Raw genomic sequence first — 21904 nt, forward strand, 5'->3', positions numbered from 1 at the left:
GGTAAAATAAATGTCCTTCATCAGCTTTTGTGGGTCATTTCAGTGGAAATGTGCTCTCCCAGGGCTCAAAGAGCATCAGTCCACTGGAAGCAAAGTTGTGAGACCAGCCAGTCCAGCAGAGAGAAACCCTCTGACCCTCCCATTTCACCCACTGTCAGAATGAACATGGTTCAGTCCCGGATGTGATTAACAGCAGCAGAATCCAACACCAGTTATCACTTGTGAACTCGCTGGTGTCTCCACAGGCTGGATGACTGCGTGAATCTCTTCCTACACACATAACAGGTGAACGGTCTCTCCCCAGTGTGAACTCGCTGGTGTTCCCGCAGGTTGGACGATGTTCTAAACCTCTTGGTGCAGAGAGAGCAGCTGAATGGTCTCTCCTCGGTGTGAGTGCGCTGGTGGATAATCAGATCCCGGGAACTTTTGAAGCCACTCCCACAGTCGGAGCATTTAAAGGGTCTCTCCTGGGTGTGAGTGAGGTTGTGACTCCGCAGGCTGGATGACTCAGTGAATCCTTTCCCACACACAGAGCAGGTGAACGGTCTCTCCCCGGTGTGAATTCGCTGGTGCTCCCGCAGGTGGGATGATGTTCTAAATGTCTTTGCGCAGTGAGAGCAGCTGAACGGTCTCTCCCCGGTGTGAATGCGCTGATGAATCATCAGTTCCCGAGAGCTTTTGAAACCACTCCCACAGTCGGAGCATTTAAAGGGTCTCTCATTGGTGTGAGTGATTTGGTGCTTCAACAGGTTGGATAACTGCGTAAATCCCTTCCCACACACCGAACAGATGAATGGTCTCTCTCCAGTGTGAACGCGCTGGTGTCTCTGCAGCTCAGGTAAGTGGACGAATCCCTTCCCACACTCAAAGCAGATGAACGCTCTTTCTCCAGTGTGAACCAGCTGATGTCGCTGCAGGTGATGTAACCGAGCAAATCCCTGGCCACACACACAGCATACGTACGGCTTCTCTCCTGTGTGAATACGTCGATGAGTTTGCAGCTCAGAAGGGGTTTTGCACCCCTTCCCACAGTCCTCACATTTCCATGGTTTCTCCATGGTGCAGGTGTTCTTGTGTTGCTCCAGGTTTGACGATCAGTAAAAGTCTCAGATGGAACAAAATTATGGTGTCCCTGCTGTTTTTTGGCAGTGGAACTCGGAAGCTCTCTCTCAGCTAATTTTGTGTGTGTGTGTGTGTGTGTGTGTGTGTGTGTCAGTCCCGTTCCAATCACACTGATGTTCAAAATCTCCTGAAGCAGACACAACAGAGAAACATTTCTCCTTCTGGATTCAAAGGCCGACAGCATTCAGGTCCCAATGAATTGAGTGACTCTGTCAGATGCTGACATGATGTTTGATTTGAGATTTCTGTCTGTGAATCCTCTCTTTCTAATATCCTGTAAAAGGAGTTTTCAAAATTCATCAGTGTCCGTGCCGGATAGAAATTCAGAACAGATCATTCTAGTCTCGATGGAACATTTTTTTTCCTCTCTCCCCAAAAGCTGTGAATCTCCATCCCACACACTCTCCCTCCATTCTCACTCTGCTGTATCTAATATTCACCCTCCCAATTCTCCTGAAGGTGCTGATTGATAGATCCATGCTCACTGCTTCCTGTCCTGGACACAGAGAGTTGGAAATTTTCAAGCTGACAGCCACGTTAAAGTTTTACATTTGGATATAAATGGGCAGCCTGATGATGTGTGTAATACACTATTACCTGATGTGTGTAATACACTATTACCTGATGTGTGTAATGCACTATTATCTGATGTGTGTAATACACTATTACCTGATGTGTGTAATACACTATTACCTGATGTGTGTAATACACTATTACCTGATGTGTGTAATACACTATTATCTGATGTGTGTAATACACTATTATCTGATGTGTGTAATACACTATTACCTGATGTGTGTAATACACTATTACCTGATGTGTGTAATACACTATTACCTGATGTGTGTAATACACTATTATCTGATGTGTGTAATACACTATTATCTGATGTGTGTAATACACTATTACCTGATGTGTGTAATACACTATTATCTGATGTGTGTAATACACTATTACCTGATGTGTGTAATACACTATTACCTGATGTGTGTAATACACTATTATCTGATGTGTGTAATACACTATTATCTGATGTGTGTAATACACTATTATCTGATGTGTGTAATACACTATTATCTGATGTGTGTAATACACTATTATCTGATGTGTGTAATACACTATTACCTGATGTGTGTAATACACTATTACCTGATGTGTGTAATACACTATTATCTGATGTGTGTAATACACTATTACCTGATGTGTGTAATACACTATTACCTGATGTGTGTAATACACTATTACCTGATGTGTGTAATACACTATTACCTGATGTGTGTAATACACTATTATCTGATGTGTGTAATACACTATTACCTGATGTGTGTAATACACTATTACCTGATGTGTGTAATACACTATTACCTGATGTGTGTAATACACTATTACCTGATGTGTGTAATACACTATTACCTGATGTGTGTAATACACTATTATCTGATGTGTGTAATACACTATTACCTGATGTGTGTAATACACTATTACCTGATGTGTGTAATACACTATTATCTGATGTGTGTAATACACTATTACCTGATGTGTGTAATACACTATTACCTGATGTGTGTAATACACTATTACCTGATGTGTGTAATACACTATTACCTGATGTGTGTAATACACTATTATCTGATGTGTGTAATACACTATTACCTGATGTGTGTAATACACTATTACCTGATGTGTGTAATACACTATTACCTGATGTGTGTAATACACTATTACCTGATGTGTGTAATACACTGTATTATCTGGTTACCGCTACATGAAGAATGTGAGGAGGATCTTTATTTAGGCAATGAGTGGTGACCTGGAAATTAAAAATCCAACTCCAGAATGAGAAAAGAAATGGAAAGGAGAGAAAAGAAAGTGTTTTACTCACAGATGTTTGAGACAAGTGGAAGTTTCAGTCTATCTGAAGCTCAATCTTCATTCACACAAAGCCCGCGCTCTGATTGGCTGGAGGACCAGGGTCCTTCCGGTCCTCCAACCCTTCCCATTGGTCAGATCGATGAGAGGCTGAGTCGACTGTGCGCATGTGCTACTCTAGAGGTAATGCGCATGTGCGGGTCGGGGCCCGGGACAAAGCCGGCGCCACTGACCATTGTTTGTCCAGGCCTTTCCCATTGGACAGCAGCTCAGCGCGGCTGGAGGGCAAAGTCCCGCCCACCAGGTGTGGGTCCGCCCCTCATTGTCTGTCTGCGGGAGAATTGACCAATGGGAACTCTGGAGGACCGGAAGGAGAGTGGTCCTCCAGCCAGTCAGAGCTCTCCGCTGTCTGAATGCGGAAGTGGACAATCAGCTTGTTGACCTGCTCATTCCTGCCCAGCAAAGCTGCTGCTGCTGCTCTCTCTCTGAATGAAGATTGAGCTTCAGACAGACTCAAACTTCCTCCTGTCTCCATCATCTGTGAGTAAAACACTTTCTTTTCTTCCCCCTTTTCATTTCTTTCCTCATTCGGGTCTTCAATTTTTAACTTCCAGGTCGTCACTCGCAGCCTAAGTCAGGATCCTCCTCACATTTTATCTCTGACCAGCTAATACAATGTATTACACACATCATTGCGGTGGCACAGTGATTAGCACTGCTGCCTCACTGATCCAGGGACCCTGGTTCCAATCCCCGGGCTCGGGTCACTGACTGTGTGGAGTCTGCAAATTCTCCCTCTGTTTTCATAGAATTCCTCTGGGCGCTTCAGTTTTCTCCCGTTGTCCAAAGATGCGCAAGTTCGACTGGCCGTACTAAATTGCTCATTGCCCAAAAATGTGTAGGTTAGAGGGAATGGTGGGTTTAATGGGTAGGATTACATGCATGGGGTTTGGGTGGGATGCTCTGTCAGAGAGTCATTACAGACTCAATGGGCCAAATAGCTTCCTTCTATGATTCTGTGATTAGTCTGCTCATTTACAGCCAAATGTGGAACTTTAACTTGGCTGTCAGTTTGGAGATTTTCAGCTCTCTGTCTAGGACAGGAAACATGGACAGATCCATGCTCAATCAGCCTTCAGGAGAATTGGCTGAATATTAGATACAGCAGAGTGAGAATGAAGGGAGAGTGTGTGGCATGGAGATTTAACAGCTTTTGGGGAACGAGAGAGGAAAGAATGTTCCATAGAAATTTGTTCTGAATTTTTATCCTATAGTGAGACTAACTTTTGTAAATTCCTTTTACAGGATAACAGAAGGTAACAATTTACAGACAGAAATCTAAAACAAACATCATATCCAGATCCAGCCATTTGATTCATCAGGATCTTAATATCATCGACTTTTGAATCGAGCAGAAAAAATGTTTCGCTGTCCCTGTCTGCTTCAGGAGGCTTTAAACTTAAACGGGACTGGGAAAGCACTGAGACATACACACACCCGAGTGAGAGTGTTCCAGTGCACTGTCTGTGGAAAGACCTTGAACTAGTTACACAGCCTGAAAAGAGGAACAGCATTCAGTACAGGGAGAGACTGTACCCGTTTTGTGTGTGGATAAGGCTGCAACTGAGTCAAACCTGGAGATTTACATGGAGAAACCGTGGAAATGTGAGGACTGTGGGAAGGGATTCAGGCACCCCTGCCGACTGGAAATTCACCAACGCATTCACACCGGGGAAAGGCCATTCCCCTGCTCGGTGTGTGGGAAGGGATTCACTCAGTTATCCAACTTGTTGAAACACAAAGTCACTCACACCAGTGAGAGACCCTTTAAATGCTCTGACTGTGGGAGTGGCTTCAAAAGCTCTTGGGAACTGGTGTCCCACCGGCGCATGCACACTGAGGAGAGACCGTTCAGCTGCTCTCACTGCACAAAGACATTTAGAAGGTTATCCAACCTGCGGGTACACCAGCAAGTTCACACTGGGGAGAGACCGTTCATCTGTTCCGTGTGTGGAAAGGGATTCACTCAATTATCTGGCCTGCAGAAACACAAAGTCATTCACACCAACGAGAGACCCTTTAAATGCTCTGACTGTGGGAGAGGCTTCAAAAGTACCGCAGATCTGATGTCCCACCAGAGCGTTCACACCGAGGAGAGACCGTTCAGCTGCTCTCACTGCACAAAGAGGTTTAGAAGGTCATCCAACCTGCGGGTACACCAGCGCATTCACACCGGGGAGAGACCGTTCACCTGCTCCGTGTGTGGAAAAGGATTCACTCGGTCATCCCACCTGGTAACGCACCAGCGAGTTCACAAGCGATGACAGGGGTTGGATTCTGCTGTTATTGCTGCTGTTGCTCAAGTCCAGGACTGAACCCTGTTCAGTCTGACAGTTGGTGAAGTGGGAGGGTCGGAGGGTTTCACTCTGCTGGACTGGCCGGTCTCTCAACTTTGCTTCCAGTGGGCTGATGCTCGTTGAGCCTGGGAGAGCACATTTCCACTGAAATGATCCACAGAAGCTGATGAAGGACATTTATTTTATCCTGGATAGTAAATAGCGTTTTTCCCACCACTACAGGTGGATCTAAAATAAATCCACAAAGAACTGAAAAAAATACAGCAAGTTTGGCAGCATCTGTGGAGAGAGAAACAGAATTAATGTTTCACAATGTAACTCTACTTCAGAACTCGAGAGGGAGAAATGGTTTGATACTGGGGAATATCAGGTGGAACAAAAGCTGGTTATGGACGCAGCAATAGAAGTTTAGGATTGGGGGCGAGCCGATTTTAGTAAAAAAAAGAGGCAGGATCTGGCTAAAGTAGACAGAAGCAGCTGTTTGTGTGGAAATCAACAGAAGAGCAGTGAGGAATGGGTGGGGGTTCAAAAAGCAGATGGGGAGGGTACAGACCCAACATACTCCTTCCTATTACCCTAGAGAGAATAACAAGCCCAGACAACCATGGTTGACCAGAGAGACAGTAAAAAGTCTGACAACACCAGGTTTTAGTCCAACCGATTTATTTGATAATAGACTCACAAGCTTTCGGGGTTAGCCCCTTCGTCAGGTGAATGGAGAGTTCTGGCCTCAGACAGAGCATATAAAGCACAGACAGTTTAGAGATTACTGATTAGAATGCGAATCCTTACACCTAACCTGCTGTTCAAGACCTGAAGTGGCTGACAATGTGAGTGGAATGAGCACTGATCACAGGTTAAAGAGATGTGTATTGTCTCCAGACAGTACAGTAAGTGATGTTTTGCAAACCCAGGCAAGTCACGGGGGTTACAGATAGTGCGACATGAACCCAAGATCCCTGCTGAGACCGTCCTCATGTGTGCGGAACTTGGCTATCAGTCTCTGTTCAGCGACTCTGCACTGTCGTGTGTCGTGAAGGCCGCCTTGGAGAATGCTTACCCGAAGGTCAGAGGCTGAATGCCCGTGACCACTGAAGTGTTCGCCAACAGGAAGGGAACAGTCTTGCCTGGTGATTGTCGAGCGATGTTCATTCATCCGTTGTCGTAGCGTCTGCATGGTCTCCCCAATGTACCATGCAGGTAGACAATCTACCTGATACGTTGCAAGAAAGGATATCCCGAAGCATGGTACATTGTCGCACTATCTGTAAGGATTCGCATTCTAATCAGTAATCTCTAAACTGTCTGTGCTTTATATGCTCTGTCTGAGGCCAGAACTCTCCATTCACCTGACGAAGGGGCTAACCCCAAAAGCTTGTGAGTATATTATCAAATAAATAGGTTGGACTAAAACCTGGTGTTGTCAGACTTTTTACTGTGTTTACGCCAGTCCAACGCCAGCACATCCACATCATGACCAGAGAGATTCAGGATATGTTGAGAAGGAAAAGAGAGGTTATTAGCAGTTACAGGGGGAGAAAATCAGCGGAGGCATTAGTGAAGTACAGAAGGTGCAGGATGGAGCTTAATAAAGCATTTAGGAGAGCAAAGGGGGGGGATATGAGAAAGCTTTGGCTGGTAAAAGTAGCGAAAATCCCAAGATATTGTGCAAGTATATTAACAGGAAGAGGACAACTAGGGAAAGAATACAGTGCATTGGGGACCAATGGATGCAATCTATAGGTGGAGCCAGAGGACATTGATAGAGTGTTGAACAAATACTTCACATCGGTCTTCACCCAAGAGGTGGTCCACTTTGGTAGGAAGAATGGTAGGAAGGACTATTACTTACGGGGCGAAAAACTGCAGCAGGTGACGGTGCAGAGGGACCTCGGGGTCCTTGTGCATGAGTCGCAAAAACCCAGCTTGCAGGTGCAGCAGGTGGTCAGGAAGGCGAATGGGATGCTGGCCTTCATAGCGAGGGGGATTGAATATAAAAGTAGGGAGGTCTTGCTGCAGCTGTATAGGGCATTGGTGAGGCCGCAGCTGGAGTACTGTGTGCAGTTTTGGGCGCCGCACCTGCGCAAAGATATTTTGGCCCTGGAGGGAGTGCAGAGGAGGTTTACTAGGCTGATGCTGGAGTTGAGGGGATTGAGCTATGAGGAGAGGCTGAATAAACTAGGCTTGTACTCATTAGAGTTTAGAAGAATGAGGGGAGATCTCATTGAGACGTATAAGATGATGAATGGGATGGATAGGATGGAGGTGGAGAGACTCTTCCCGCTCAAAAAAGACAGTAGGACTAGGGGGCACAGTCTCAAGATAAAGGGGAGGCGGTTTAGAACAGAGTTGAGGAGGAACTTCTTCACTCAAAGGGTGGTGAATCTCTGGAATTCTCTGCCTGTTGAAGTGGTGGAGGCTGCCTCACTAAATATTTTTAAGAAGCGGGTTGATGGGTTTTTGATAAGAGAGGGGATTAAGGGTTATGGGGAGAGGGCGGGAAAGTGGAACTGAGCCACGACAGATCAGCCATGATCTTGTTGAATGGCGGGGCAGGCTCGAAGGGCTAGATGGCCTACTCCTGCTCCTATTTCTTATGTTCTTATGTTCTTAAAATGCGGATGAAGGTATGGAATTCAGGGAATGAGACTGTGAGGTTTATCATTGACATAGCAAGTGACAAGGTGTTGCAAGTGTTGACAGACTTAAAAATGGACCAGATCCAGGTTATTTGTATCCCAGGCTGCTATGATTTTTTTTATTATTTGATTTATTATTGTCACGTATTAATATACAGTGAAAAGTATTGTTTCTTGTGTGCGCTACAGACAAAACATACCATTCATAGAGCAGGGAATGAGGGTGCGGAATGTAGTGTTACAATCACAGCTAGGATGCAGAGAAAGATCAACTTAATGCGAGGTAAATCCATTCAAAAGTCTGATGGCAGCAGGGAAGAAGCTGTTCTTGAGTCGGTTGGTGCGTGACCTCAGACTCTTGTATCTTTTTCCCGAAGGAAGAAGGTGGAAGAGAGAACGTGTGGGGTCCTTAATTATGCTGGCTGCTTTGTCGAGGCAGCGGGAAGTTTAGAGAGAGTCAATAGATGGGATGCTGATTTGCATGATGGATTGGGCTACTTTCACGACCTTTTGTAGTTCCTTGTGGTCTTGGGCAGAGCAGGAGCCATATCAAGCTGTGATACAACCAGAAAGAATGATTTCTTTGGTGCATCTATAGAAGTTGGTGAGAGTCATAGCTGACATGCCAAATTTCCTTAGTCTTCTGAGAAAGTAGAGGTGTTGGTGGGCATAGGGGGGAAAACCAGGTTGTTGGTGATCTGGACACCTAAAAACTTGAAGCTCTCGACCCTTTCGCCTTCATCCCCGTTGATGTAGACAGGGACATGTTCTCCTTTATGCTTCCTGAAGTTGATGACAATCTCCTTCGTTTTGTTGACATTGAGGGAGAGATTATTGTTGCTGTACCAGTTCACCAGACTCTATGTCTTGTTATTCTTTAAGATCTGACCCACTATGGTGGTGTCATCAGCAAACTTGAAAATCGAATTGGAGGGGAATTTGGCCGCACAGTTGTAGGAGTATAGTAGGGGGCTGAGAACACAGCCTTGTGGGGCACCAGTGTTGAGGGTGATCGTAGAGGAGGTGTTGTTGCCTCTCCTTACTGATTGTTGGCTGTGAGTTCGGAAGTTTAGGATCCAGTCGCAGAGGGAGAGAGGTGCGAGGCCAGGCATCGGAGTTTGGAGATGAGTTTTGTGGGACTAATAGTGTTGAAGGCTGAGCTGTAGTCAATGCATAGGAGTCTGACATAGGTCTCCTTGTTATCTAGCTGTTCCAGGGTTGAGTGCAGGGCCAGGGAAATGGTGATTGCTGTGGACCTGTTGCGGTGGTAGGCAAACTGTAGTGGATCCAGGTAGTCCAGGAGGCTGGAATTGATTCGTATCATGACTAACCTTTTAGAAGCACTTATTGGATGCAAGGGAGGAAATTGCAGGGGACGTTTTTAATTCCTCTGGACATGGGGGAGGTGGCAGAGGACTGGAGAACAGTTAATGTGGTTCCACTATTTAAGAAGGCTTGTGGAGATAAGCGAGAGAGAACAATAGATCTGTGAGTCTCATGTCAGTGGGAGGAAACAATTGGAGAAGATTCTGAAGGAGAGCATCTATCTCCACTTGGAGAGGCAAGACCTGATCACGGAAAGTCAACGTGGCTTCGTCAGAGGCCTAACAAATTTGGTAGCACTTTTTGAAGCGGTGACCAGGAGGGTAGATGAGAGTATTGTTGTTGATGTAGTTTATATTGGATTTCAGCCAAGCCTTTGACAAGATCCCGTATGGGAGACTTGAAGGGAAATGCACGTGGGATACAGACTAATTTGATGAGGTGGATTCAAAATAGGCTCAGTTGTCGGAGACATGACAGAAGGCTGCTTCAGTGACTGGAAGCCAGTGTCTAATCACGTACCACAGGGATCTGTGCTGGTTCTCCTGTTGTTTGTCATTTATATATTGTAAATAGATGACTATATGGATTAGTAAGTTTGTGGATGACACGAAGATTGGCCAGGTGGTTAACAGTGAGACTGAGTGTCTTGGGCTACAGGACGATATAGACAGGATGGTTCAATGGGCAGATTAAATTTAATCCTGAGAAATGTAGTTTGAGAAGGATGTATTCAATGAATGGCATGACACTCGGAAGCTCTGAGCAGCAAAGTGACCTTGGCGTGTTTGTCCGCAGGTCTCTGCAGACAGAAGGTGGGGTGCTGAAAAGGGTATTGTGGCACGCTTGCCCAAAGAGCTTTGGTGAGGCCATAGCTGGAGTGCTGTGTGCAGTTCTGTGGGCGGCACGGTAGCACAGTGGTCAGCACTGCTGCTTCACAGCTCCAGGGACCTGGGTTCGATTCCCGGCCTCGGGTCGCTGTCTGTGTGGAGTTTGCACATTCTCCTCGTGTCTGCGTGGGTTTGCTCCGGTTTCCTCCCACAGTCTAAAGATGTACGGGTTAGGTTGATTGGCCGTGCTAAGAAATTGCCCCTTGGTGTCCAGGGATGCGTAGGTTAGAGGGATTAGTGGGTAAAGTATGTAGGGATATGGGGGTAGGGCCTGGGTGGGATTGTGTTCGGTGCAGACTCAATGGGCCTCTTTCTGCACCGTAGGGTTCTATGATTCTGGTCATCACGTTACAGGAAAGATGTGAAGGCAGTGGAGGGGCTGCAGAGGAGATCCACCAGGATGCTGCCTGGGATGGAACACTTCAGTTATGAAGAGAGGTTGGATAGGCTTGGGTTGCTTTCGCTGGAGCAGAGAAGACTGTGGGGTGACCTGATCGAGGTGTACGAGATTGAGGGACGTGGACAGAGTGGATAGAGAGCAATGGTTCCCCTCAGTTGAAGGGTCAGTCACGAGGGGACATAGGTTCAAGGTGAGGGGGTATATGAGGAAAGACTTTTTCTTACACAGAGGGTGGTGATGGTCTGGAATGCGCTGCCTGAGAGAGGGGTGGAGGCAAATTGCCTCACATGCTTTAAAAAGTATCCAGAGGAGCACTTGGCACATCATAACATTCAAGGCTTAAGTGCTGGTAAGTGGGATGAGGTCGGTGAGGTAGGGTTTCACTTGGGTCAGTGCCTACTCGATGGGCCGAAGAGCCTCATCTGCCCTGTGTGATTCTGAGCCTTTTAATCAATGAGTAAAAGCTCACGCTAAATTGCAGAGCGACAAAATCTTTAGTTTGTTTATGACTATCATAAAGTTTGACTGTCATGGGGCACTGCTGCCTCATGACGCCGTGGACCCAGGTTCAATTCCCAGCTCGGGTCACTGTCTGTACAGAGACTGCACATTCTCCCCGTGTCTGCATGGGTTACCCCTGGGTGTCCCAGTTTCTTCCCACGGTCCAAAGTTGTTCGGGTTAGGTCCATGCTAAATTGCCCCTTAGTGTCAGAGAGATTAGCAGGGTAAATATATGGGGTTATGGGGATAGGAGCTGGGTAGGATTGTTGTCGGTGCAGGCTTGATGGGCTGAATGGCCTCTTTCTGCACTGTGGGGATTCTATGATAATTTTTAAAAATTCAACATTAAAACCTCCACACACAAACAATGTCATCTTTTCCTCAATCTTGGTTAACATTCTTTCCAGACTATCTTTAAATGTCTTGATGTTGGTTCCTGGTCTCCTGGATACACAACTATCGGCAACATCATTACCTTTTTCCAATAATAATTTCCACAGTTATGTTTCCCATCACAACATCGATATTAACTGTCCGAGTGACTTCTAATTAAAAATTCTATCCACGCACAAAGCCAAAACCCCTTTTTTAATTTGTCCGATTAATGTAGCTCACAGGTTTTAAGTCGGTCCGCCTTGTTGTCCAACGAGGGGCATACACGCGATGGGTCGTACTAGGGCTGCTCTTGGATGTTTGCGAATAGCCTAGTGCTTCACGTCGTAACTGGACCAGATGCTGGGCAACGCAACAGCTCAGTGACTATCACTGTTTGCTGTGCAGACACATGGATTTGGGCCGGTGTCTGTGGGAGTTTGCGCATTCTCCCCGTGCTTGCGTGGGTCTTCTCCGGGTGCTCCGGTTCCCTCCCACACCCCAAAGATGTGCTATTAGGCTGATTGGAGATAATAAATTGTCCCTAAATTGGTTTCCCTCAATGTGGATGGCCATAAGCATAGATAAGGGTCATGGGTGGAGGGGGGGATGGGTAATGTTAAAATGGTGGCGTGGGCTCGTTGGGCTGAAGGGCCTGTTTCCCGGGCTGTTTTTGTCCTTTGTTCTTCTTATCTCACAGCCTTCAAATTCAAACTCATCACCCCTTCCCAGATCAAGCCAAGTCTCTGACACAATGACCAAATTCAACTGGGTTTTAAACTGATTCAAGTACTCTGATCTTCTGAAAGTTTGTGTTTCAACTTGTATCGTTAAGATGAATAAATGATACAACACCTTCCAAACTCTGACTCACATTACATTGTTCATCAGTTGAACAGTTATACGTAAGCACGTTAGGCCCATTCCAGAACCAGGAGTCATATTCCGAGGATAAGGGGTAAACCTTTTAGGACTGAGGTGCGGATGAAGTTCTTCACCCAGAGAGTGGTGAATGTGTGGAATTCACTACCACAGAAAGGTAGTTGAGGCTAAAAACATAGTGTGATTTCAAGAAGAAATTAGAAATAGCTGTTGGGGCTAAAGGCATATGTGGGGGGGGGAAGGTGGGACATTGATATTGAATTTGATGATTAGCCATGATCATAATGAATGGCAGAGTAGGCTTGAAGGGCCAAATGGCCTATTCCTGCTTTTTATGTTTCAAAGTTTACAGGACTCAACACCGGGTTTAACAACTTCAGACTGTGATCTTTCTCCTCTGTCTTAAAGCTCTAAAAAAAATCCCATATGTGTTGCTTCAATGCAATCCCACATTCCCCTCCCACACCAGGCCATCTTGTTCTCAAGGTTGCTACGTTTCTAATGTTTGTACAGAGAACAAAAAAAAAGCAGGTGAATGGCCTCTCCCTGGCGTGTATTCACTGGTGTCTACAAAGGTTGGGTGAATGAGTGAATCCCTTCCCGCACACAGAGCAGGTGAACGGTCTCTCCCCAGTGTGAACTCACTGGCGTCTCTCGAGGCTGGAGATATCCACAAACTCTTCCCCCACACAGTGTAGGTGAACAGCCTCTCCCCAGATTGAACACGTTAGTGTGTCAGCAGATTGGTTAAGCGAGTAAAGCCCTTCCTGCACGTGGAGCAGGAGAGTGGCCTCTCTTCTCTGTGTTTAACTTGCTTGTGCTTCTGCATGCTGGATGAATCAGTGAATCCCTTTCCAAAGACAGAGCAGATGAATGGCCTCCCCCCGGTGTGAACTTGCTAGTGCTTCTCCAGGGCTGATGAACCACTGAATCCCTTCCCATTCCCAGAGCAGTTGAATAGCTTCTCCCTAGCATGTGTTCACTGGTGTGTCTACAGATTGGATGAAAGACTGAATCCCTTTCCACACACACAGCAGCGGAACAACTTTTTCCCAGTGTAAAATCACTCCTATCTCGCAAAGCTGGGATGCATCCCCAAAACACTTACATAAGAACATAAGAAATAGGAGCAGGAGTAGGCCATCTAGCCCTTCGAGCCTGCCCCGCCATTCAATAAGATCATGGCTGATCTGTCGTGGCTCAGTTCCACATTCCCGCCCTCTCCCCATAACCCTTAATCCCCTCTCTTATCAAGAACCCATCAACCCGCGTCTTAAAAATACTTAGCGAGGCAGCCTCCACCACTCCCAAGATCAGTACAGTTGAACAGCCTCTTCCTGTCGTGAACTCGCTGCTGAAGACAGGACGACCTTGTAAATCCCTTCCCACACACAGAGCAGAGGAACGGCCTCTCTACAGGATGAGCCGTGCACGGTGTCACTGCAGGGTTGGGACCTGAGTGAATCCCTTCCCGCAAATGGAGACGAACAATCTCTCCCCAGCATGGACTTGTGGACCAGCAGGTTGGATGACAGAGTGAATCCCTCCCCACACACAGGGCAGCTGAACAGTCTCTCCCAGTGTGTGTGTGTGTGTGTCGATGACTTTCCAGCTCTGAGGGGACCCTGAATCCCTTCCCACACATAAGAACATAAGAAATAGGAGCAGGAGTAGGCCATCTAGCCCTTCGAGCCTGCCCCGCCATTCAATAAGATCATGGCTGATCTGTTGTGGCTCAGTTCCACTTTCCCGCCCTCTCCCCATAGCCCTTAATCCCCTCTCTTATCAAGAACCCATCAACCCGCGTCTTAAAAATATTTAGCGAGGCAGCCTCCACCACTTCAACGGGCAGAGAATTCCAGAGATTCACCACCCTTTGAGTGAAGAAGTTCCTCCTCAACTCCGTTCTAAACCGCCTCCCCTTTATCTTGAGGCTGTGCCCCCTAGTCCTACTGTCTTTTTTGAGCGGGAAGAGTCTTTCCACCTCTATCCTATCCATCCCATTCATCATCTTATACGTCTCAATGAGATCTCCCCTCATTCTTCTAAACTCTAACGAGTACAAGCCCAGTTTATTCAGCCTCTCCTCATAGCTCAACCCCCTCAACTCCGGTATCAGCCTAGTAAACCTCCTCTGCACTCCCTCCAGGGCCAATTTCCACAGCCCACATTTCCACGGTTTCTCCATGGTGTGGGTGTCCCTGTGACTCTGCAGGTTAAACAATCAGTTAAATCTCACACAGAACACGGGTACAGCAGTCTCTCCCCGCTGTGAATGCTGCCATGTATTTCCAGGCTGTGTAACTGGTTCAAGCTCTTCCCACACTCAGTGCACTGGAACACTCACTCAGCCGCGCGCTTCCGCACAAAGCCCGCGCTCTGATTGGCTGGAGGACCGGACTCCTTCCGGTCCTCCAACTCTTCCCATTGGTCAACACCGCCGCGCGGACCCGGGAGCCCCGCCCCCACCCCATTGTTCCCCCTCCTCGAGCCGAGGTTTCCAGACCAACGGTTGGCGGCTCCGGCCAGAGCGAGAAGCCGCTCGGTGGCCTCCGCCCCCGGGCCCCGGGACTGCGCATGTGCAGAGGAGAGTCCATCACCTGACCTTCAAGCTGAGGTGTTGGCCAATGGGAAGAGCTGGAGGACCGGAAGGACGCTGGTCCTCCAGCCAGTCAGGGCGCAGGCTTTGTGCGAACACAGATTGAGCTTCAGACACGTTAGAACTTCTTCCTGTCGACGAAGAGGCCAACATCTGTGAGTAAAACACTTTCTTTTCTGCCCCTTTCCATTTCATTCCTCATTCTGGGGGAAATTGGGGACTTGCAGCAACTGAAGGGAAAGGAAGTGAATCCAGGGAGGCTGCAGACTCTGCAAAGGTTGGCCCAGGTCTCTCTCTCTCTCTCTCTCTTAAAGGCATTGGCATCCTTTGCTCCCTCAGCTTAACACATTTATTTGTCTGGCTAAATGTTCACAGTTAAAGGGCTGCTTTCCCAAGAGATGGCTGACATTTAAGGGGACAGTAAATTCATACAGGACAGAAACATGTGTAATGTTATATGATCCAGATTAGAGATATTATTTATGGTTCTGTAATAAAGTACGTTTATTATTATTTCTAGTCTTGTAATGTAATGCTGTAGCCATGTTATACATTTCCAGCCCTAGAGTCGTTACAGCACAGAAGGAATCCATTTGTAATTCGCGTCCATGCCAACTCTCTGTAGAACAATCCTGTACCCTTCTGTATCCATGATGTGGGTATGCCGGCATTGGACTGGCGTAAACACAGTAAAATGTCTGACAACACCAGGTTTTAGTCCAACCTATTTATTTGATAATATACTCACAAGCTTTCGAGGGACACCCTCTTCGTCAGGTGAATGGAGAGTTCTGGCCTCAGACAGAGCATATAAAGCTCTGTCTGTGTATATGAGCATATAAAGCTCATATAATGTCTGTGCTTTATATGCTCTGTCTGAGGCCAGAACTCTCCATTCACCTGACGAAGAGGGTGTCCCTCGAAAGCTTGTGAGTATATTATCAAATAAATAGGTTGGACTAAAACCTGGTGTTGTCAGACTTTTTACTGTCCTTCTGTATCCCCATTCCCCTGAAAGTTTAGTTACTACCATCCAGTTTCATTTTGAAATGGAATCCATGGACTTGTAATATGGTACTGTAGCTACGTTACAACCCTCAGAGGGTTGTTAATCTTTTTGATTTCTCTTCCCCGGGGACCAGTGGAGGCTGACAATCATTGAATATATTTAAGGATGAGTTAGCCAGATTTCTGACTGACGAAAGTGTCAAGGGTTTTGGAGAACAGACAGGAAGACGGAGAGAAAGCTAAGATGAGAAGGGATTTCCTCACTTAAGGATGTGGTGAAGCCCTGGAATTCTGAACTCCTGAGGATTGTGGAGCCTCAGTGATCAAGTATTTTCAGAGGAGAGATTGATTGGTTTCCAGGTGTTGAAGATATCAAGGGATATGGGTTTTGTGTGGGGAGAATGATGCAGAGGTAGATGAACCAATGATCTCATTGAATGGTTTAAAACACTCGATGGGCCAAATCGCTGTAGCTACAATTTGCTTTGGTCTCTGTGTTAAGTTTTTAAGCTTTAAAGTTTGTTGATTAGTGTCACATGTGTGCTTACATTAACCCTGCAATGAAATTACTATGAAAATCCCCCAAAGGCCACGCTCCGGTGCTCATTCAGGTACACTGAGGAACAATTTATCATGGCCAGTGCACCTAACTAGCGTATCTTTTCGGACTGTGGGAGGAAACCAGCGCACCCGGAGGAATCCCATACTGGGATTGAGGGGGGGAGGTGGAGAATGTACAAACTCCACACAGAAAGTGACCCGAGCAGGGAATCAAACCTGGGTTACATAAGAACATAAGAAATAGGAGCAGGAGTAGGCCATCTAGCCCTTCGAGCCTGCCCCGCCATTCAATAAGATCATGGCTGATCTGTCGCGGCTCAGTTCCACTTTCCCGCCCTCTCCCCATAACCCTTAATCCCCTCTCTTATCAAAAACCCATCAACCCGCGTCTTAAAAATACTTAGCGAGGCAGCCTCCACCACTTCAACGGGCAGAGAATTCCAGAGATTCACCACCCTTTGAGTGAAGAAGTTCCTCCTCAACTCTGTTCTAAACCGCCCCCCCTTTATCTTGAGGCTGTGCCCCCTAGTCCTACTGTCTTTTTTGAGCGGGAAGACTCTCTCCACCTCTATCCTATCCATCCCATTCATCATCTTATACGTCTCAATGAGATCTCCCCTCATTCTTCTAAACTCTAACGAGTACAAGCCTAATTTATTCAGCCTCTCCTCATAGCTCAACCCCTTCAACTCCGGTATCAGCCTAGTAAACCTCCTCTGCACTCCCTCCGAGGCCAAAATATCTTTGCGCAGGTGCGGCGCCCAAAACTGCACACAGTACTCCAGCTGCGGCCTCACCAATGCCCTATACAGCTGCAGCAAGACCTCCCTACTTTTATATTCAATCCCCCTCGCTATGAAGGCCAGCATCCCATTCGCCTTCCTGACCACCTGCTGCACCTGCAAGCTGGGTTTTTGCGACTCATGCACAAGGACCCCGAGGTCCCTCTGCACCGTCGCCTGCTGCAGTTTTTCGCCCCGTAAGTAATAGTCCTTCCTACCATTATTCCTACCAAAGTGGACCACCTCACACTTGCCAACATTAAATTCCATTTGCCATTTCCTGGCCCATTCGCCCAGCCTATCTAGATCCTTCTGTAGACTCTCCACACCCTCCGCACAATTTGCCGTTCCCCCAATCTTGGTGTCATCAGCAAATTTCGACACCCTACACTCGGTTCCCTCCTCCAGATCATCTATATAAATGGTAAAAAGCTGAGGCCCCAGCACCGACCCCTGGGGCACTCCACTAGTCACCATCCGCCAATCCGAATAGCACCCGTTGACCCCCACTCTCTGCCTCCTATTCGACAACCAATCCTCTATCCACGCTAACACCCTACCCCCAACTCCATGTCCCTCGACCTTCTGCAATAACCTCTTGTGAGGTACTTTGTCAAACGCCTTCTGAAAATCTAGAAAGACCACATCCACCGGCTCTCCTCTATCCACTGCCCTAGACACATCCTCATAGAACTCCAGTAAATTTGTCAGACACGACTTCCCTTTAATGAAACCGTGCTGCGTCTGCTCTATCAAGCAGTTCCCTTCAAGATGCCTTGCAATTTCCTCCTTAATGACAGATTCTAACATTTTACCTACCACAGACGTTAAACTAACCGGCCTATAATTCCCCACCTTTTGCCTGGCACCCTTCTTAAACAACGGCGTAACATTAGCCGTTTTCCAATCATCCAGCACTTCCCCGGAATCCAGCGACGTCTGGAAAATAACCGCCAAGGCATCCACTATCACCTCCGCCATTTCTTTCAGAACCCTCGGATGCATTCCATCCGGTCCTGGGGACTTGTCCACAATCAGCCCCCTCCAGTCTGTCGAGCAGACTGTTGTTGCTATGAGGGAGTAGGGCTAACCAGAATCATAGAACCCTACAGTGCTGAAAGAGGCCCTTCGGCCCATCGAGTCTGCACCGACCACAATCCCACCCAGGCCCTACCCCCACATCCCTACATATTTTACCTGCTAATCCCTCAAACCTAAGCATCCTAGTACACTAAGGGGCAATTTTTAGCATAGCCAATCAACCTAACCCGCACATCTTTGGACTGTGGGAGGAAACCAGAGCACTCGGAGGAAACCCACGCAGACATGAGGAGAATGTGCAAACTCCATACAGACAGTGACCCGAGCATCGGATCCAGGTCCCTGGAGCTGTGAAGCAGCAGTGCTAACCACTGTGCCACCCTAAACAGTGAGCATGGATCTGTCGATCAGTCCGAATCAGCACCTTCAGGAGAATTGGGAGGGTGAAAATTAGATACAGCAGAGTGAGAATGGAGGGAGAGTGTGTGGGATGGAGCTTTATTATTTTTTTGGGAAATGAAAGAGGAAGGAATGTTCCATAGAAACTAGAATTGTCTGTTCTGAATTTCTATCCTGTACTGACAGTGATGACTTTTGCAAACTTGTTTTATAGGGTAGTGAACGAGGAACTACAGGCTGAAATCTCAAATGCCACATCTCGATCTGACAGAGTCACATTCCTTGGGACCTGAATATCATTGGCTTTAAATCTAGAAGGAGAAATGATTGTCCGATCTGTCGATTTTAAAATATTTGAAACTTCAGTGTGAACAGAAAAGCACCAACACACTGCCACGCACGAGTGAATGTTCCAGTACGCTGACTGGGGAAAAAGTTCAACCAGCCTGAAAAATATTGCAGCATTAACAGCGGGACGATTCATGTTCTGCATGTGGTCGAGGCCTCAACTGATTGTCTGACCTGCAGAGATACAAGGACGCCTGCACCATGGAGAAAGCATGGGTGTGTGGGGACTGTGGGAAGAGGCACAGAGCCCCATCTCTGCTGGAAGCTCATCGGCGCAGCCACACCGGGGAGAGGCCGTTCGTCTGCTCTCAGTGTGGGAAGGGATTCACTCAGTTATCAGGCTTGCAGGCACACCAGCGAGTTCACACTGGGGAGCGGCCGTTCACCTGCTCTCAGTGTGGGAAGGGATTCAGTCAGCTATCAGGCCTGCAGACCCACCAGCGAGTTCACACTGGAGAGAGACCGTTCACCTGCTCTGACTGTAGGGTGGGATTCACGACACTATCCAATTTGCGGAGACACCAGCGAGTTCACACTGGGGAGAAACCATTCACCTGCCCTCAGTGTGGGATGGGGTTCAATGATTCATCCAGCTTGCAGTCACACGAGCGGGTTCACACTGGGGAGAGGCCGTTCGTCTGCTCTCTGTGTGGGAGGGGATTCACTCATTTATCTAATCTGCGGAGGCACCAGCAAGTTCACACCGGGGAGACACTGTTCACCTGCCCAGTGTGTGGGAAGGGATTCAATCAGTCTTCCACCCTGAGGGCACACCAGCAAGTTCACACCGGGGAGAGACTGTTCACCTGCTCTCAGTGCGGGAAAGCATTTTGTGTTTCATCCAACTTGCTGAGACACCAGCGAGTTCACGAGTGATTCCAGGATTCTGCTGTTGTTGTTTCTGCTCTCTGTTATATCCAGGACTGCATTTTGTTCATTCTCACAGTTGGGCAATGGGGAGAGTCGGAGGGTTTCTTTCTGCTGGACTGACCAGTTTCACAACTTTGCCTCCAGTGGGCTGATGCTCTTTGAGTCTTGTTGCAAATACCTGGTTTCAAATTTCACAAGGATCACAGAGTGACAGGGTGTTAGGAAGGTCAGAGATATTTAGTCAGCATTTCTGTTTGAAACCCCCCCAGATGCCCATCTAATTTTCTTTGTAATTGTTTATTGTCTCCACTTCCTCCACCCTCATAGTCAGCGAGTTCCAGATCATTACCATTCGCTGCAGCAAAATATTCTTCCTCACATCCTTCTCTACATCTCTGTCCCAAAACTTTAAATCTGCATCTCCCTCGTCCTTGTCCCATCAGTGAATGGGAACAGCTTTTCTTTGTCCACCTTATCTAAATCTGTCAGAATCTTATCCACCTCTATCAAATCTCCCCTCAACCTCCTTTGCTCCAAGGGGAACAACCCCAGCCTGACACTGACAATAAAGAACAAACTAACAAACTATGTTACTGCCTGAAATCGAATGGGAATGTTTAACTTCTGTTTTAAAGGTATTGTGAATATATTATCCTGGAAATTAAAGAATTGGCACAACTCAACTTGGGTGTGGTTGAATGGATTATATCAATGTGGAATCCACTTTCATTCTAGTGAAAGTCTGGAATGTGTGGATGGGATGAACAAGTTGACCTTTTTCTCTTGGAGATATTTACATTCTTGTCCATTGTTGGAAGGGGGTTCAGGATAACCTGGACTAAAACTATCCTAATAGATCAGGATAGCTTAATTTAGAGTGAATATAGGTATAGAATAATCACAAAGTACCTGGAGTTACAAAAGTACTGTTTGCATAGAATTACATATAACCACGTTTAGAGAATTTAAACATCTATTTTTGAAAACATTATATTCTGTATTAAAAGCTTAGCCTTGGCTAATGACACTATAAGGCATGATAGTACATAGCTATGTAAGAAGAACCACATTCTTTGAAAACAATACATCCACTGGTCATCGGTGTGGATTCCAGGCAGTACAAGCTTCCCAGACAATTGAATGAAAGAGAACATGCAGTTTCCTGTTCAAGAGTTGCTAGGACAGTTTTTCAATAAGGAGTGGCTAACGAATAATGATAGGCTCAGATCTGACTGGGTGAGCAAAGTGGACAGGCAAATGGTTTTTGAAAGTTGTATAATTATAATATCAGAAGCAATGCAATTTAGAATAGTTTGGGCTGCCCCAAGTTATCCTCCTAAGCCCCTGGACCAGGCCTAGGCATTAAAGTATTTTTCCAACCAGAATTACTGTCTCCATGAGTTCTGTATCAGCTGAGTTGTAAATCAGTGAAAGCCAGCATCATACTTGGTCTCTGAAACACTCCTACATCAATGAGCTTTGTTTTAAAGAATCCACATTTGAAAGCCACTACATGAAATATCAGCAGCAAAACAAGAGGAGATAAGAAAGACAGACACTCACTTTGATCTTTTCGTCAGCACGTCTGAGAGTTAAGAATGTGAGACATGATTTTGGGATAACAGAGTGAGTGTGCAGATGTGATTTGTTACAAGTGAAAAATAGCCAGCCTAAATTCACAGTGAGATGGAGTGAAGAGCGGGTCTCAAACACACACAGCTACTTGAGACACAGCAGGAGATGAAATGGTTAATGACGCTACGACAACGGATGAATGAACATCGCTCGACAATCACCAGGCAAGACTGTTCCCTTCCTGTTGGCGAACACTTCAGTGGTCACGGGCATTCGGCCTCTGACCTTCGGGTAAGCGTTCTCCAAGGCGGCCTTCACGACACACGACAGCGCAGAGTCGCTGAGCAGAGACTGATAGCCAAGTTC

The 21904-nt window shown here is 46.8% G+C and overlaps 2 protein-coding genes across 2 annotated transcripts; one reads left to right on the forward strand and one right to left on the reverse strand.

Moving 5' to 3' along the window:
• Window positions 1-215: 215 nt before the first annotated feature.
• On the reverse strand, window positions 216-1058 carry LOC145363542 (uncharacterized). Its single transcript, XM_080218729.1, has one exon. The coding sequence runs from the start codon at window positions 1056-1058 to the stop codon at window positions 216-218; it is 843 nt and encodes a 280-aa protein (XP_080074855.1).
• A 2383-nt stretch (window positions 1059-3441) lies between these two features.
• On the forward strand, window positions 3442-20502 carry LOC145363543 (uncharacterized). The gene is made up of 4 exons (XM_080218730.1): window positions 3442-3531; window positions 4297-5308; window positions 14852-15071; window positions 19274-20502. Exons 2-4 carry the CDS (start codon window positions 4638-4640, stop codon window positions 19967-19969), a joined length of 1587 nt encoding a protein of 528 aa, XP_080074856.1. The 5' UTR covers window positions 3442-3531; window positions 4297-4637; the 3' UTR covers window positions 19970-20502.
• The last annotated feature ends 1402 nt before the right edge of the window (window positions 20503-21904 follow it).

The sequence above is a fragment of the Carcharhinus amblyrhynchos genome, unplaced genomic scaffold, assembly GCF_965287045.1.
Source record: "Carcharhinus amblyrhynchos unplaced genomic scaffold, sCarAmb.v2.hapA scaffold_39, whole genome shotgun sequence".
Taxonomy (NCBI): domain Eukaryota; kingdom Metazoa; phylum Chordata; class Chondrichthyes; order Carcharhiniformes; family Carcharhinidae; genus Carcharhinus; species Carcharhinus amblyrhynchos.

Bases quoted from the DNA above. Each gene is read 5' to 3' on its own strand.
- LOC145363542 (XM_080218729.1), bottom strand. From the start codon at position 1,058: ATGGAGAAACCATGGAAATGTGAGGACTGTGGGAAGGGGTGCAAAACC.
- LOC145363543 (XM_080218730.1), top strand. From the start codon at position 4,638: ATGGAGAAACCGTGGAAATGTGAGGACTGTGGGAAGGGATTCAGGCAC. The intron at 5,309-14,851 runs GCGATGACAGGG...CCTCGAGCCGAG, and splicing joins ACGCACCAGCGAGTTCACAA to GTTTCCAGACCAACGGTTGG. The intron at 15,072-19,273 runs GTTAGAACTTCT...TCTGACCTGCAG, and splicing joins ACAGATTGAGCTTCAGACAC to AGATACAAGGACGCCTGCAC.